General features: G+C 46.4%; 1 protein-coding gene across 1 annotated transcript in view; it reads left to right on the top strand.

Moving 5' to 3' along the window:
- RELCH (RAB11 binding and LisH domain, coiled-coil and HEAT repeat containing) overlaps positions 1 to 18,659 on the top strand; it is a gene marked incomplete in the record, with an annotated part of 173,775 nt that overhangs the window by 122,193 nt on the left and 32,923 nt on the right. The window contains 4 exon segments of the mRNA XM_068108847.2: positions 1,368 to 1,526; positions 10,848 to 10,995; positions 12,845 to 13,001; positions 16,622 to 16,745. Of these exon segments, the coding sequence (XP_067964948.2) occupies positions 1,368 to 1,526; positions 10,848 to 10,995; positions 12,845 to 13,001; positions 16,622 to 16,745 (588 nt within the window).

Here is an 18,659-nt window from a genome sequence, read left to right as displayed (position 1 = left end):
GAGGGGAGGGGGGAGTCTCGGAGGGGAGGGGCGAGGGGGAGTCTTGGAGGGGAAGGGTGTGGGTGGAGTTTAGGAGGGAAGGGGCAAGGGGGGAGATTTGAAAGGGATGGGTGATGGGGAAGATTTGGAGGGGAGGGGTGATGGGGAAGATTTGGAGGGGATGGGTGATGGGGAAGATTTGGAGGGGAGGGGTGATGGGGAAGATTTGGAGGGGAGGGGTGATGGGGAAGATTTGGAGGGAGGGGTGATGGGGAAGATTTGGAGGGGAGGGGTGAGATTGGATTTTAGAAAGTGTACGATTAATGGGAAACGAACATTTATTGCAAAATGAGTTTCTTGTGACCTTCGAGTCAAAAATACGTTCCAGGACGCTGGAGGGAGGATGGAGTGCAGGAGAGTTTAGGGAATGTAGAAAAGAGGCACTATAAGAGATGAAATTTTTTTTGGGATGAATAGATTTGGTGAGCAAGTCGAAAGCAGCCTTTTAAAGAAGAAGAAGAAAAAGGTGTTATAATATACGACGGAATACAGAACTTGAGGGGAAAGTGTTAACATCTTAAGGTTAATAACAGTGAAAACAATCTGGGGGAACTGGGGGAGAAACACGTGGTCGAAGAACGAACGAACGAATAAGAACGAATAAACGAATGAGAACAAAGAATAAGAACAGAGAAGGATTTTTTTTTTTTTTTTTTAGTTGAGTTTATAAACAACGAAGTAGGCAATGGGGTGAAAAGACTGGGAAAAGCAGAGAACGAAAGTTATTGGAGCACAAACGGCGGACCGCTGAGAGAAAAACAAAGCCTCAAGGTTGGACACTGTACAAGTACAAGGCCTCAAAAGACACGATACGAATTAACACGGTTTTCTATACAGCTATGAAAGATTTGCACCGAAAATCTTCCTCGGGACACAATATACATACACACACCATAAAATAAATACAGTTATAACGAAAATACAAATGGGAACAATTACTTCACTTCGATTTCGATGGATAGCGTGGAGAGCTGCGAATCGAATCGAACCTTATCCATAACACTTCTTGCTGCTTTTTTCTTTTGCCCGCACAGATGCAGCAATTCTGCATCTTCAAACAAACTGCAATAAAGATCATGGGATGGGTCAAAAGGTCTCATAAACAATGACTACGAGTTGTAAAGAGCACATGACTTGCAAACAAATGGCACGCTTTACGAGCACGCATGACACATCATTGAGGGTAATTGTACTTGTACTTGCTTATACGACATTTTGTTGAACTTTATTTTTTCTTCTCTTTCAACTTGCATCTCAATTTGTTTTGGTGGCGAGAAGATCCGCGTTCAGCAACTCGGGCCTGGTCTGTTTGTGCCTGCCCTCCCCAGGGCTTTGAACTGTTGACCATAGCACTTTGCGACCCCTCCGAGAAGGTGATCACGGCCACACACCAGGTTTTCCTGCCGGCGTTTGCTTCCTGGGCGGCGGAACTCGGTCGACTGCAGTCTCACCTCGTTCACACTCTGCTCAGCCGCATTGAGACACTGGTGAGGGTGCGTTGCCCTCCGTTTTCCTTTTTTTCTTTTTCATTTCTCTTCATTTCTGCAGCACATTTGTAATGATGTTTCCGTTTGTGCATGTGATGTGTTTTGATGTTCTCCCCTTGTGGTACTTGCTCCACGAGGTGACCGATGGGTGACACTTCTCCTGATTTCTGGTTTCTGGAGCATTACACACACTTCTCCGCAAAAGCCTCTGGCCTACCGTTTACGTACACTGACTGAGCAGGAAACTGCCGGCTCTTTTAGCTGGACCTCTGAAATACCGGTAACATAATACAGGTTGTGAAGATTACTTTTACCTTTTCTATACATGTTGAAAAAAAAGGTGCTTCATAAACTGTCAATGAGGTTATTGTATTTGGGAGTTTTTTTTATGCCTCCGCCGACGAAGTCGCCAGAGGCCTTATGTTTTCAGGTTGTCCGTCCATCCGTCCATCCGTCCGTGATAGGTTTTCGTTACCGCGATAACTTGAGAACGCCTACAGGGATCTTCATCAAACTTGGTGCAGGTATGTATAATGAGGTAAAAGAACCACCTTTAGAGGCCATTTTTCCCCACAGGGCGGGGGTGGGCCTTTTTCGGGCACCGTGGTCCCCTTTTTGAAACGATGTTTTATGGCCGGATGCCCTTCCTGTCGCCAACCATGTTAATCGCCTCTTGCGACACACAGGGAATTACCAGTGAACTGGTACTCAATTAGCCGACCTCGGAAGGATGACAGGCTGAGTCAACCCCCCTGGCGTTAATTCAGCGATCTACCGGGATTCGAACCCAGGATCCTGGGAGCCCAAGCCGGCACCCTAACCGCATGTATAATGAGGTGGAGATGAACTGATTAAATTTTGTGGTCAAGAGGCCAAAGTCTGTAATAGGTCTATCACCTGAGAACGGCTGAAGTGATCCAATGGCGCTTTTTCATTGCACAGAACGGTCCGGTACGGTAATCCCTGTGTCGTTTTTCCATCCCACAACAGAACCGTGAAAATAGGCCAAGTTATCTGAAGTGACGAAAACAAAAACGCCCAAAACGGTCTGCGGTATTGCTAGCTCCACCCATAGGTCCGGGTTCGGCTCGCTTGGTACCTACCCATAGCAGGAGCCAAATTTAGCACGGGTACGTCGGTACGGTACGGTTCGCTTGGCAATGGAAAAACGAAAAAAAACGGATTTTGGTTACAGTATGGTACAGTACGGTACCGCGGTGGAAACGTGCCATAATTCAAACTTAGTACAGGCGTGTATGATGATGTAAACATTAAGTGCTTAGATTTTGGGGTCAAAGGTCAAATCTGTAATAGGTCTATAACTTGAGAACGGCTGAAGTGATCTAATTCAAACTTGGTACAGGAATGTATAATGATATAAAGATTAACGTATTTGATTTTAGGGCTCCCGAGATCAATGGCCAAAGGTCAGAGGTCATTTATAATTATTATTATTTTATTTTTTTTGTATTCAAGATCGAGGCTTGTGTAAGAGCTAACGTTAATCACAAAAAACATAAACAGACACATAAAAGATGTAATAAAGGGAGTGGGAGACAAGATGGGGAGAGAGAGGGAAGCACACAAGTACAACAGTAGAGAACAGGGACATCGGGAGATCTGTGGGATGGAGAGAGCTTGGGGGGAGGAGGCATCGGAAGGGGGTGGGGGGGGGGAGGGGAGAGGTATAAAACACATGGACACTGCTGGGACTTCCAGGAAAAAAGTCGGTATTTCAAAAAGGTGGATCTGGGGTGAATTAACGGGGGTAGAAAAGATCAAGGTTTTGGATGGGGGGAGATAAGAGATGGTGGTGAACAGCCGTTTTAAAGACCTGGAGGGAGGAGTGGGATTGAAGAGAGTGAGGGAGTTTGTTCCAGAGGCAGGAAAAAAGAGGAATGAAAGAGTGAAGGTGAATAGAGAGTCTTGATTTTGGCAGTTTCCCCAGAAGAGGTTTGCTGACGCATCTTGTGCGACCTGAAGGAATATTTGGGGGACAGAGAACAGAGAGAGCTGGGGGAGCTAGGCCGGATAGGAGTCGGTAGAAGGCAGAAAGACCACCAACCTGCTTGCAGTGAGCGAGTGAAAGGCCCTTGGAGTTAACTTCATTGCGGGAGATTCCAATGATTCTGAAAGCTTTGGTTTCAACAGCGTGAATCCGAGCTTGGTGTGAGGAAGGAGCACTAGCCCAGAGGGGAGAACAGTATTCCATTGATCTGCGGATGAAAGCCTTGTATGTGGTGAGGACCTCAGGTGTGCCAAGGAAGGACTTCGCACGATGGAGGAATCCTAGTTGGCGACTCGCTTTGGAGGCCAGCTTGGAAATGTAGTTTTCCCTGGAAAGGTAATGGCATATAGTGAGACCCAAAAGCTTGAGTGACAGAACTTCTTGGAGAGGATTGTTGAGAAAGTAGATGGGGGGGTTGTCCAGTCGGTCTTTTCGGAGAGACACAGTAAGAGTGTGAGATTTGTCAGGATTGAAAGACATGTTCCATTTGTTTGTCCAGGTCTGCAGAGAGTGAGGAGTCTGCGGACTGCCAATCTGTGGGATGAGGTATGGATTGGCAAAGAGTAGAGTCATCAGCAAAGAGATAGAGAGGATTTTCCAGAGTCGGAGAGATCGTTGATTAAGACCAGAAAAAGCATAGGGCCCAGAACACTGCCTTGGGGAACTTCATCCTGAACAGGAAGGGGAGATGAGAGAAATCCATTCAGGGCCACCCGTTGACTACGACCACGACCAAAGATGAAGTCCGCAAGCCAAGCGTGGAGATTTCCATGGATACCAAACGAGGAGAGTTTGGTGAGCAGAGCTGGGTGCCAGACCCTATCGAAGGCACGAGATATGTCAAGGGAGACAGCTCTGATTTCCTGTTTGGCATTGAGGACCTCCATCTATTGTTGAGACAGCAGAAGCAGCATGTCCAGAGTAGAGGGACCTGGTCTGAATCCAAATTGATGATCAGAGATCAAACCATTGGAGAAGAGGAAGGATTTAATATAAAAAGTGATGAAGGATTCCATGACCTTTCTGATTATTGGGAGCAGGCTGATTGGTCTGTCGTTGCAAGGACCTGTTTTTGCAAAAAGTTTTGTGTAAAATGTAAATTTTGGCTGATTTCCAAACTGATGGCAGATGAACTTGAGCAGCAAAAGAGAGGGTGAAGAGAAGAGAGAGAGAGGGTGAGATGGAGTGGCAGAGCAGGATTATAGGACCCGTGGGCTGATCCCGTCTGGTCCAGTTGCAGAATCAGAGTCGAGGATTGACAGAAACTTCCCCACATTGTCAGGAGAGAAGGACACAGAGTCCAGGAGCAGCTGGGTACGACTGGGTATGGTGGGTACAGAGAGAGATGGGTTTGGGATGCAAGATTTTGAGGCAAACAGAGTTGCGTCATTCAGTTTTTTCACGTGCGGTGTCAACTGTGTAGCCAGTTGAAGTAAGGGAGGAGATGGAGGGGGAACAAACACCAGAAACAGATTTGACCAGTCGCCACCAGGATTTGGAGGAGGGAGACAGGTTTCAGAGTTCAGTCTTGAGAGTAGAGAGAGATATTGTTTCCTGGCTCTCCTGAGGGTGGACACACACACTTGTTCTGAGCTCTGTGAAAGGAACGGAGATCGCCTTCCATCAGGAGAAGGCCATGTCAGGTCATGTCAGGTAAAATGTGAGAACTTGTGAGCAGCTGAAGGGATTTAAATTAAAACTTTGTGCAGGTATGTATAATGATGTAAACATTAACTGATTACATTTTGGGGTCAAGAGGTTAACGGTCAGAGGTCATATCAGGTAAAAATTTGCTAACTTGGGCACAGCCGAATGGATTTAAATCAAACTTGATACAAGTATTATAATGATGTAATAATGTGGGTGGAGGCAAATTGGTCAACGTTGTGATGTTGAAGAGTGCCGTTCTAGTTTTTCAATGAAAACTTTCCAATGAACTCTCAAAGGAAACTTTGAATTGTGAAATTAGGGACTCTGGGACTTACCCAATGTAATGATCACATGTTCTTGTAATGAACAATCTGCTGATTGGACGACTTTAGCCAATAAGACTGCAGCACAACTCGGACCACACTGTGCTCATTGAAGGTACCCTTTTTTCATTCGGCCTACAACTAGTTTCACAAGTGTGGAACACCCTGGATACCAATGGTAGTTGATGCACCTCTGCTCACGACATGGGGTGCGAGTAAATGAGATATTAAAGGCCCATTGACCTTCCAAGTCTGAACTGTAATCCTTACCTGAGTGTATCAACCAACAGCCTAATTACCACAGGTGGTATAATTGTGCAAGACGTCCCAAAAAAAAAAAATGTTTTGAAACTATTGTTGAAATCGTCGGGTTCATCCGGTTGCTTGGCTCGAATCCCGTCGAATCCCGGCAGACTGCGTCAAAGTGGCCATGGCGGCCGACTGATTCGGTCGTTCCGAGCCGGATCATGTTTCCCTGCACCACTATACCATACTGAATGGGGCTACCGAGCTAGCAGATGCGCCGCCCTTATTTGATGCCATCTGCCGAATCTCTAACCACGACTTGGCGGAATTGAAGAGGACAGAAAACCCGGCTCAAACCGTCCTTATGGAAGAGGACAGAAAACCCGACTCAAACCGTCCTTATGGAAGAGGACAGAAAACCCGGCTCAAACCGTCCTTATAGAACAACAACAACAACATGCATTTTAAGGCCATTTTCCCTGCTAGAGCGGGGGTTAGCCTTGCGGTCCCCATGACAATCTTCTCCATTTTGCCCTATTTTCTGCATCTCTCCTTGTTAACCCCCTTGCCCGCATTCCTTCTTCCACCATCTTTAGCCAAGTCTTTCTCGGTCTTCCCCGTCCTCTACTTCCTTCTACATTAATTTCCATCACTCTTCTCAACCAGTCACTTTCATCCTTCCTCAACACATGACCAAACCATCTCAACCTGTTCCTCTTCACAGCATCAATCACAGGCAATATTCCCATCATCTTTCGCAATTCATCATTTGTCTTCCTCTCTCTCAACGATACTCCACACATCCATCGAACCATTCGCATTTCCACCCTTTCCAGTCTTCGTTGCTGCTCTACATTCATTACCCATGTCTCGCTCCCATAAATCATAACACTTCTCACACATGCAGCATACACCTTTCCCTTCAGCTTCAGCGACACTCTCCTCCTCATCAGCACGCCACTCAGTTCCCGAAACATCTTCCATGCACATCTCACTCGAGCAACCGTTGCCGAGTCTGATCCACCTTCTCCATTCAGCATGTCTCCGAGGTAGCAACATGTTTTCACACCTTCCAGCTTCACGCCGTCTCCAAGATCCAACTCAACATTTCCTCCATCTGCAGCTCCCTCGGTGCACACCTTACATTTGAATGTAGCTGCCACACTGGTAAATGACCCTCTCAGACCACTACATTTTTGATGAACCCACTCAGCGCACATTGTACATTAAATGGAGTTCACTCCGACACCCTTCCTGCACACAGCACACTGCCACTTCCCAGTTCTTTCCACCTCACCACATGCTTTACCACTTGCCATCACCTTCGTCTTTCTGATATTCACCTTCAGACCTTTTGTCTCCATACATTCCTTTCACTTGTTCATCGTTTCCTTCAGTCCATCCATACTTTCCACAATCAACACCAGATCATCTGCATACAACAACTCCCACGGTAAACCCTCCTTTACGTTCTGAGCCAGCACCTCCATCACAGCTACAAATAGTAGTGGACTTAGTACCGACCCCTGATGCACTCCCACCTTCACCTCAAACTCACCGCTGTTCCCGTCCTTCGTCCTTACAGCTGTGCGCGCTCTTTTGTACATTGCCATCACTACTCTGATCAACCATTCCTCCACTCCTAACTTCCTCAATGCCCATGTCAATACTTTGCGTGGAACCCTATCGAATGCTTTCTCCAGATCAACAAACCCAAAAAACAACTTCTTCCTCTTCTCCACGTACTTCTCCTGCAACTGCCTCACAATGAAAAGCGCATCTGTCGTTCCTCTTCCTGGCATAAATCCAAACTGCATTTTGTCGATCTTCACTTTCTTCCTTATCCTCCTCTCCAACACCCTTTCCAATACCTTCATTCCATGCTCCAATAACTTTATCGCTCGGTACGAGCCACACTCCAGAGGGTCACCTTTCCCCTTGTATAGAGGGACGAGGGTATTCAGTTCTCAGTCCACTGGAATGCGGCCTTCTTTCACCACCAGATTACAGATCTCTGTCATTCTCTTCACACCCCAACTTCCTGCTGCCTTCAACATATCTCCCACAACTCCCGTCGGCCCTCCCGCTTTTCCACTCTTCATTGCTTTTATCGCTTCCTCAACTTCCTTCTCAGTTATCGTCTCTGCCAGTCCTAAAACTGGGTTGCTCTCTATGTTGCCATCCCATTCATTCTCTGTATTCAACAGCATTTCCATATATCTTTTCCATCTTCCTTTAATTCCATCTGGGTCGACAACGATTTGTCCCACTTCATCCTTCAAGCAACTCACCCCCATCACATCACACCTCTCTTTCGCTATGTGCTTTGCAATCCTGAATACTGCTTTCTGACCCTCTTCCGAATCCAAGCGTTCTCCGAACATTTTCCTACATGCCTCCTGCGCCTTTGCTACCTCTTTCTTTGCAGCCTTCCTGGCTGCCTTATAACTTTCATGCTCTGCTGTTTCTGCTCCCGTACCCTTCGCCTTCTGCCACTCCTTGAACTTCTTCCTCCTCTCGTCAATCCTCTTTCCAACTTCATCATCCCACCACCATGTTTCCGAGTGCCTCGGTGGTCCTTTTGTCCATCCACATACCTCATCAACGGCTCCCAACAGACTAGCTTTCATTGACATCCAACCACTTTCAAGCTCAACCACATCATCCTCTACCCTACTCAGCCTCTCTTTTAATGCCTCCCTTACTGTCACCTCTTTCAACCTCCACACCTTCATTCTTGGTTGGTACTTCACCCGCCGAGCTCTCCTCGCACCTTTCACCCTTACGTCGCAGACAACCAAGTGGTGCTGTGAAACAGCCTCCTCCCCCGGGATCACCTTTGTGTCCCGGAGGTGCCCCCTATCTCGCCTACGCACCATCAGGTAGTCAACGGTTGTCGTCGACCCACGTCCTTATGGAAGAGGACAGAAAACCCGGCTCAAACCGTCCTTATGGAGGGAGAGACAGACAGACTCTGTACAAACACACAAACGGACCTTGTGTTTTATATGGTAGATTATATTATATTATATTGTATTAATATTATAGTTTTCTCAGTGTTTTCATTGTAATTCCTTCTCTCTGGAATGTACTTTAAATCCGACCAATTTGAGCCACCTCATTGGAAGCACAACAGTTTTAGATTTTTGCTGGAGTTGCTTTCAATGTTTTTTTTTTGTTTGTTTTTTTTTGTTTTTTTTGTATACTGAATCGAGGCTCATGAAAGAGCTAACATTTATTTCACAAACAAATCAACCAGACAAACAAAAATATACAAAAAGAGAAGATGGGGAGAGAAGGGGAAGCACGCAACCATAACATTTGAGAGCAGGGAGAAGTGTGGGAGGGAGAGGGCTTGGGGGGAGGAGGCGTGGGAAGTGGGGGGGGGGGGGGGGGTGAGAGGTATAAAACACAAGGGGACCGAAATTAGCGGAGGTAGAAAAGATCAAGGTTTTGGATGGGGGAGGATAAGAGATGGTGGTGAACAGCTGTTTTAAAGACCTGGAGGGTGGAGTGGGATTGAAGAGAGTGAGGGAGTTTGTTCCAGAGGCGGGAGAAAAGAGGAATGAAGGAGTGAAGGTGAGCAGAAAGTCTTGATTTTGGCAGTTTAACCGTAAGAGGGTTGCAGGCAGATCTTGTGCGACCTTTAGGAATATTTGGGGGACAGTGCCCAGAGAGAGCTGTGGGGGCAAGGCCAGAGAGGAGTCGGTAGAAGACGGAAAGACCACCAACCTGCCTGCTGTGAGTGAGTGGAAGGCCCTTGGAGTTAGCCTCATCGCGGGAGATTCCAATGATTCTGAACGCTTTGGTTTCAACAGCGTGAAGACGAGCTAGGTGTGAGGCAGGAGCGCCAGACCAGAGGGGAGAGCAGTATTCCATAGAGCTGTGGATGAAAGCCTTGTATGTGGTGAGGAGCTCAGGTGTGCCAAGAAAGGACTTCGCACGACGGAGGATGCCCAGTCGGCGACTGGCTTTGGAGGCCAGATTTGAAATGTGGTTTTCCCAGGAAATATCATGGCAAATAGTGAGACCCAAAAGCTTGAGTGACAGAACTTATTGGAGAGGATTATTCAGAAAGTGGATGGGAGGGTTGTCCAGTCGGTCTTTTCGGAGAGACATCGTAAGAGTGTGAGATTTATCAGGATTGAAAGACATGTTCCATTTGTTTGCCCAGTCTGTGATTTTGTCCAGGTCTGCAGAGAGTGAGGAGGCTGCAGACTGCCGATCTGAGGGATTCAAGAATGGAGCGACAGAGAGTAGAGTCATCAGCAAAGAGATAGAGAGGATTTTCAAGAGAGTCAGAGAGATCATTGATGAAGACCAGAAAAAGTACAGGGCCCAGAACACTACCTTGGGGAACTCCAGCCTGAACAGGAAGAGGAGATGAGAGAAACCCATTCAGGGCCACACGTTGACTACGACCAGAGAGGAAGTCCGCCAGCCATGCGTGGAGATTTCCATGGATACCAAAGGAGGAGAGTTTGGTGAGCAGAGCAGGGTGCCAGACCGTATCGAAGGCATGTGAAATGTCAAGGGAGACGGCTCTAATTTCCTGTTTGGCGTTGAGGACCTCCATCCATTGTTGAGAAAGCAGAAGCAGCATGTCCAGAGTAGAGTGACAAGGTCTGAAACCAAATTGATGATCAGAGATCAAGCCATTGGAGAAGAGGAAAGATTTCATATCTGAAGCAATGATGGATGCCATGACTTTGCTGATAATTGGGAGAAGGCTGATTGGTCTGTAGTTGCTCGGATCTGTTTTTGCACCTTTTGTGTGCAAAGCGGTGATGTTGGCTGATTTCCAAGCAGATGGCAGATGACCTTGAGCAAAAGAGAGGGTGAAGAGAACAGAAAGAGGGAGTGAAAGAGCGGAAGAACATGATTTTCGGACCCGTGGCTGATGCCGTCAGGACCAGTTGCAGAATCAGAGTCGAGGGTTGACAGAAACTTTTCCACCTTGTCAGGAGGAAAGGACACAGAGTCCAGGATCAGCTGGGTATGACTGGGTATGGTGGGTACAGAGAGGGATGGGTTTGGGAGAGGGAAGTTGTTTTAATATCCAAGTTTGATATTCCTGAATGCTTTTTCCCATAGGAGGCAGAGTATGGATTGGACGAGACCCAACTGCATGCGCACCTATCAGCTCTGCAATCGCTCATCACCGCACTTTACTCCCATGTGTTACTCAACTCACCCTTTGCGATGGATGCTCATCCTTCCGGTCCTGCACCTGCTCTGGAAGGTTTGTTCAGTGATTGTAAATTATTTTTGTCAAAGCTTCCAGTTTCTAACTTATATAGCAGTGACATAACTTCCAAATAATTATGCCATTAAAGGGTGCAGCTCTGACCTGGGATTGTGATTCTTGTGCTTTGATAACAGGACAATCCTCCATTTTGTCAGGTATGATTTTTGACCATTGGAGGATGGTCGTCTGAATTGGGAAGTGGCCACGTGCTGTGTGCAGGAAGGGTGTCGGAGTGAACTCCATTCAATGTGCAATGTGCGCTGAGTGGGTTCATCAAAAATGTAGTGGTCTGAGAGGGTCATTAACCAGTGTGGCAGCTACATTCAAGTGTAAGGTGTGCACAGAGGGAGCTGCAGATGGAGGAAATGTTGAGTTGGATCTTGGAGACGGCGTGAAGCTGGAAGGTGTGAAAACATTTTGCTACCTAGGAGACATGCTGAATGGAGAAGGTGGATCAGACTCAGCAACGGTTGCTAGAGTGAGTTGTGCATGGAAGAAGTTTCGGGAACTGAGTGGCGTGATGACGAGGAGGGGAGTGTCGTTGAAGCTGAAGGGAAAGGTGTATGCTGCATGTGTGAGAAGTATTATGATTTATGGGAGCGAGACATGGATAATGAACGTAGAGCAGCAACGAAGGCTGGAAAGGGTGGAAATGCGAATGGTTCGGTGGATGTGCGGAGTATCGTTGAGAGAGAGGAAGACAAATGATGAATTGCGAAAGATGATGGGAATAGAGCCTGTGATGGATGCTGTGAAGAGAAACAGGTTGAGATGGTTTGGTCATGTGTTGAGGAAGGATGAAAGTGACTGGCTGAGAAGAGTGATGGAAATGAATGTCGAAGGAAGTAGAGGACGGGGAAGATCGAGAAAGACTTGGCTGAAGGTGGTGGAAGAAGAAATGCGGGCAAGCGGGTTAACAAGGGGAGATGCAGAAAATAGGGCAAAATGGAGAAGATTGTCATGGGGCCCGCAAGGCTCTAGCCTTGCTCTATCAGGGAAAATGGCCTTAAAATGCCTGTTGTTGTTGTTGTTGTTGTTGTTGGTGCACCTCCTCCTGTAAATTTTTTATGATAATTATGACATCATCGGTCACGTGGTGCAGGCACCATCTTGGAAAAACCGAAAAACTTTGCACTTCTATATCTCCGAAAGCGCTGCATAGAAAAAAAAAAGACATGGCTCATTGTAAAGAACTTTCTATGGGGAATAACATATGTTAATGATGATGTCATAGGTGCCTCCATTATGGCATCATTATTCGACAAGTACAAAACTCCATCTGATCAAGATGAAATTTCTTGAGCGTCATCTATGGATAAATTGGTGGAGAAAAAAAAACCGATGACGTCATCGGTTACGTGGTTCGGTCGCCATATTTGTTTTAACAGAAAAGCTTTAAAAACCACTAACAGCACGTCCCGGTCGAGGGTCTGCCATCTTTTATTGCTCTTTCTTGTTGTCTTTGCTCTGATGAAGGGTTAATGCCCATAACGTCAGATTCTCCATTGCTCTCACAGCGGTTAGCGTACCTCGATCCACGTTCTTTTGATCCCTTCTATTATCTCCTCTCGTGCCTCTTTCCTTTTATTTATTTATCAATCAAATATGGCTTTTCACCCCGCACCCCATTCCACCCCACCACTCTTTAAATAAACTTTAAATTACTCTTGTCTCTCTTACCCATCAACTGTCGCTGAACTTCCCTCTCATCTTATATTGCCTTCTTCTTCTTCTACTTCTTCTTCTTGGTCATTAACTGTCCCACCATGACCCATTTCCTCCCAGTCTACATATGTCGATGTGTTTTTCATGAGGTTTCTGAATACTTTGTTTTTCTTCCCAGTGATCCGATTTCCACGCCCGGTGTCAGCCCTGCAAGATGTGGCGGTTTTAGTTGGAGGCCGGGAGAAGCTCGCATGGCTCTTGCATGCATTTGAGGTTCGGCTGCATCATGAGGGCACAGGTGGTTGGCCTAGTCTGCTCTGGATTGTTAACCAGCTGTGAGTGACAGATAAAAATGCATAACGTTGTCTCATTATGATTGGAAAAAAAATTCATTCTGATTTATTAATGTTGTTTTTTCACATTGATATGTTTATTCATAGGAGAGTTAAAAATGAACAATTGGGTGAGAAGGTGAGTGTTGCAGGTGTTAGTCAGGTTCACTATGTTTTTTCGTTCAAAATCATGGTAGATTAGCAAACCTATACATTTTTGGAAACGTTATTACATGGAAAATCTGAAAATCAATGTTTACATTTGCCAATTCCGACCAATTCGATTCGACCAATTCGACCAATCGACCAATTCCATTCGACCAATTCGACCAATCGACCAATTCCATTCGACCAATTCGACCATTCGACCATTCGACCAATCGCTTCGATCGACCATTCGACCAATTCGATTTGCTTGACCGACCTTTGCTTGTGTGGAACGGACTGTGAAAACGATGCGGACTATATTGTCGGATACGACACACAGGACAGTGATGACGAACTCGAAATGGCATATTCTGTAATCGTGTATGTTTGATGCCATTGACTGCCTGTGTAGATGTGAAGTTAGACTGACTGCATGTGTATATATGATTTTGCTGACTGCCTGTGTATGTTTGGTGATATGAATTATTGTGACACATTTTGATGTTATTAACTGCCTGTACAAAATGATAACATGTATTTGATTATGCAACTTATCGCGAATATAAAGACAGTATTTTGCAATTCAAAACCTTTGATTCGTGTCTTACCATTCCCCATAGCACTAATTTCATACTTTCATTGGATTCCTTGTCCCTGAAAATATCGGTTTAGTATATTTTAAAATGTTTTTAGGGTAATTAGAGGCAGAAATAGAACAAAATATGTATTTTACAGTGGCCATTTTGAAAATCCAAATGGCCGCCATACAGGTATCTCTCCAAATGTAAACATTGATTTTTAGTTTCCTTATGCTATAACCTTTCCAAAAATGTATAGGTTTGCTAATCTAATCTACCATATACCATGAACAAAATATAATTTATTGACATAGTGAACCTGACTATGTTGGTGGAGGGCTGAGTTTCACACGTTGGCAACAGATGTAGTTGCACAACAAAAAGTAACAGAGATAAACCTTTGTGATTTAAGTCTGTTTAAAGAGCACCGTATTATTAGCTCACGTGGAACGAAGTTTAGGGGAGCTTATGCGCTGGCGTGTTGTCCGTCCGTCCGTCAGTAAACACTTGAAACTTCTTCTCCGAAACCGCTGATGCGATTGCGACCAAACTTGGCACAAATTATATTTGTTGTGTTGTGACTAAAGTTTGTTCACGTCATAAAAAAAAATCGGGGTCTAGGGGGTCTACCCAGGTCAAAGTGGATCCAGGTTTGACCCCCCAAAACAGGAATTGGCTTTCTTTTCTGAAACTACACACACAATTTTGATGAAACTTCACTACAACCTTCATCACCCATGATGTACCAAAGTGTGTTCACGGCATGAAAGAAAATCTGCCTCTTTGGGGATCTATGGGGGGTTACCCCCCCCCCCCCCCACAAAAAAATGGTGTTTGTTTTTTTTCTCAGAACCTACACACACAATTTTGATGAAACGTCACCACAATCTTCATCATCCGTGATGTACCAATGTTTGTTCAAAACATTGGAAAAATGGGGTCTGAGGAGTTACACGGGGTTGGAGGGGGGGGGGGGGCAATTGCCCCCCCCAAAATAGGTATTTTTTCCCTTTGTTTAAAGTCTTATGATTATGTTAGTATGATTCTACCTGCTGCCCTGTCTTGTAGCAACCATTGAAATTGGTTTAAAATACCTTTAATCAGTGCTGTATACTGTTTATTCTACCAGGTGAGTGCCAGGTGCTTTGCCACTATGTTTATTATGCTTCCGGCGATTTCATCGACTTGAGTTTTCAGGTAGTCCGTCCGGCTGTCTGTTTGTCCGGCCGTCCTTGATAGGTTTTCGTTACTGCAATAACTTAAGAACGGCTGAAGGGATATTGGTGTGTGTACATATATATATATATGTATGTGTGTGTGTGTGTGTGTGTGTGTGTGTGTGTGTGTGTGTGTGTGTGTGTGTGTGTGTGTGTGTGTGTGTGTGTGTGTGTGTAACGGTGTGTACCCCGGTTTAGAATAGGTACACCGTATCCCTGCGTGTCGTAAGAGGCGACTAAAAGGGTTGGTGTCAGGAAGGGCATCCGGCCAGAAAAACATTGCCTCAAAAAGAGAACCATGACAATTACAGCTACATTTGGGCAGGGTACAGCCCGAAGTACCCCATGGGGGACCTCACTCCCTCTCGTCAAAACTCAAGGTGGGGAACCCGATCGAAGCAAGGGTGGAAATCACTCCGTTTATGACGACGAAACGTCTGATGCCCCATGTGGAGATCGGTTTCTGAGGTTTGGGACATGGAATGTAGGGACAATGACAGGGAGATCAGGAGAAGTGGTGGAAGTATTGGTCAGAAGAAGAGTGGACATATGTTGTGTGCAGGAGATGAGATGGAAGGGAAGTGGTCTGAGAATGGTGAAGGGTAGGCAGGGACAGAAATACAAGTTTGTGTGGCAAGGGTGCTCAGAAGGCGTGAATGGTGTTGGTGTCCTGTTTTCTGAGGAGTTTGTAGACTGTGTGGTGAGTGTGACTAGAGTGAGTGAAAGGTTGATGATGGTGAAAATGATGATTGGAAAGCTCTTGGTGATCGTCATCTCAGGATATGCTCTGCAGGCCGGTCGGAGCGATGAAGAGGGGGACAAGTTCTGGTGTGCGATAGAGAAACTGATGGAAAACGTGAAAGATGAGGAAGTTGTGGTGGGAGAAGACCTAAATGGACATGTGGGAAGGAGTATAGATGGTTTTGAGGGAGTTCATGGGGGTTACGGATATGGTGTGAGGAATGGAGAAGGTGAAAGGATTTTGGAGTTTGCTGATGGAGCTGATTTGTTGATTTGTAATACTCAGTTCCAGAAAGAGGATAATAAGCTAAGAGGATAATAAGAGGATAATAAGATTTGCTTTTCTAGCCTCTGGGTTTGAATTTTGGCATTGGCGGCCGCTTTCGGTGCTGCTTTTGCTTTTCTAGCCTCGGTGTTTGAATCTCGGTCCAGCTCTAAACTGTCATCCCAGGTGTTTTACAGACTGGATGATTCATCAATGTGTGTGCCGTCCCTCCGATTGATGTTAAACAGGGCGTCCCATCATCAGCATTAGTTGGTGGACGTTAAAGATCCCATGGTGTCTTTCGCGAAGAGTAGGCAAGTTATCGCCGGCACCCTGGTCAAATTATAAATTGCTGCGCAAACCTTAGACTTGAGCCAAATTTTCCCCAGCCATCCATGCAAGAACATTGGACTACATACAAAGCAAAACATGATCTTTCACCGGCCAAGACTTTTCAATCATGTAACGACGAGGAAGTGAAGATGAGCCAATGAGGGTTTACTGTAATGTTTTTTTTAAAATTACAGGAGAAGCTCGGGCCCCTCAACGGACCCCGGGCCCCGAGGCAGCGACCCCTCCTGGAACCCCCCTCAACCCCTCAACGGCTCTGCCTGCCATGACCTCCGGACACCTTAACGATTATCCATGACCCTTTCCTTTTCACCTTTCCTCTAGATTGCCACGGCTCATCTCTATGGTGGGGAAGCTGTCCGTATGCTCAGCAGCCTGTGTACACGAATTCTCTCGCTTCTTCTGGCATCTTTGTCGTACATTTGGCAGGACATTCACAAACATGAAGGTTGGTCAAATGAATATTGTCCTCCTCGAAGGGTTTAGTATGATTTTAGTCATCATCGTATCCCTTCAGCTAGGAGTTATTCCTCTTCTTCGTTTGTGTGCAGCACAAGCCTGCGGAATAGCATCATTGGCTGAGGGTGCGGCTGTGCTTTTGATGTAATGACCTCTGCAGGTTAAGGTTAAGGCAGCAATTTGGAATTTAATTTGTTCATGGTGCTGGCGATAACTCGCCTACTCTTTGTGACGGACACCGTGGGAACTTTAACGTCTACCAAGAAATGCCGCAAACGGGACACCCGTTTAACATACGTGTTGTGAAAATGAAGGTGTTCACACAAACTCCAAAGATCATGAGCTTTAATCCAATTGAATTCAGCAGATCTATAAAAGAATAATACACTGATAAGCAAGCATTTATCAATCATTATAAAGGCAATGCCATATAAGGCATACTATCTTTCTTTCCGACTTAAACCCAGACAATTGCAGAGTAATCCCACTTGCAACAAATCAACTCTTTCATAAGCTGCAAGCGGATGAAGAGGGTACTGCATCGGTTATTAACCATAGTTTAATCTCATTCACCCACCAGTTAAGTTTCCGCCAGCACGCTTGTCTGCATGTATAAAATATATGAAACATCCCTGCAGCTTTTAGTCTATGACACATCCAAGGGATTCCTATACAACCCCAATCGCTGCGGCCTGCGACATTCATGCCCGGCTCGAGTACGGTAGCTCACAGTCCCGCGCTCAGAGGCCGTCGAATGAGGTGAATCCAAAATACCCTCATTATAGTCCCCCGCCGGCCCGTGAGTCGCGACTCCATCGGGTCATGCTGGATCCGAAGAAGCCAGGTCCGTGACCGGAGCCGAACCGCAGGTGCCGAGGCTATGAGCGGTTCCGACAGGCTCTCGGCAGTCGGGCCCGACGTATCCCCATCACTCGGCACTACCCCCGAACTCTCTCCGCACGGAGCTAAATGTCGTATTGACACGGTTACTAAACGTCCGTCGGCCATCCAAACGTTCATGTACTCGGGGTTCTCCTCCAGCACCTCGACGAGATCGACGGCAGGCTCGTACTTACTTTGACGAACCGAACGCTTCAAAAACGCAGGTCCCGGCTCGGCCAACCACTCAGGCAATGACCGACCGCTCGCGCTGCGACGCTGTAAGCGGAACATCCGCTCGTGCGGCGTCTCATTAGTCGCCGTGAATAGTAGAGTCCGAATCGCATGTGAAGCTTCGGGCAAAACCTGAGGCCATTGCTGCAGTCCCAATGACTGCGTCCGCAACCTCATCTTCACGGCCTTCCAGACTACTCCATTAAATCGCCCCACCTGTCCGTTACCTTGCGGATTATATGGAGTCGTCCGACTGGCAGCAATTCCCCGCTCTACAAGGAAGGTCTTCACCTCCTGAGACATAAAAGCGGCACCCCGATCCGAGTGGACAAAAGCAGGATACCCGAACAGGAGAAACAGCTGTCGGAGGCACCGAATTACCGTGGCAGATGACATGTCCGAACACGGAAATGCAAAAGGAAAGCGAGAGTATTCGTCCACAACCGTCAACATATACCGTCGTGACCCCGATGACGGCAAAGGTCCTTTGAAATCAATGCCTAGTCTCTCCCAAGTACATCCGGCCTGAATAAGGGTGCCCGGCGGCGGCTTGTAAAACCTTGGTTTCCGCTCAGCGCAGAAGCTCAGGGCATGTCCAACATAATCGTTTGACGTCATCCACCGAGAAAGGCAAATTATGGCAGCGAACAAAATGTGCAAGTCGTGTAACCCCCGGATGACATAATGATTCATGTATGACCCGCAGATCATCAGAGGTCATGCCTGCACAAACCGGTCTCGATAACCCGTCAGCGGCCAGATTTTCGCGTCCTGGCTGGTAGACTATTTC

This window comes from Myxine glutinosa, chromosome 2 (genome assembly GCF_964187855.1).
Source record: "Myxine glutinosa chromosome 2, kmMyxGlut1.1, whole genome shotgun sequence".
Taxonomy (NCBI): Eukaryota; Metazoa; Chordata; class Myxini; order Myxiniformes; family Myxinidae; genus Myxine; species Myxine glutinosa.
This window is presented reverse-complemented; position numbering and strand designations above follow the sequence as displayed.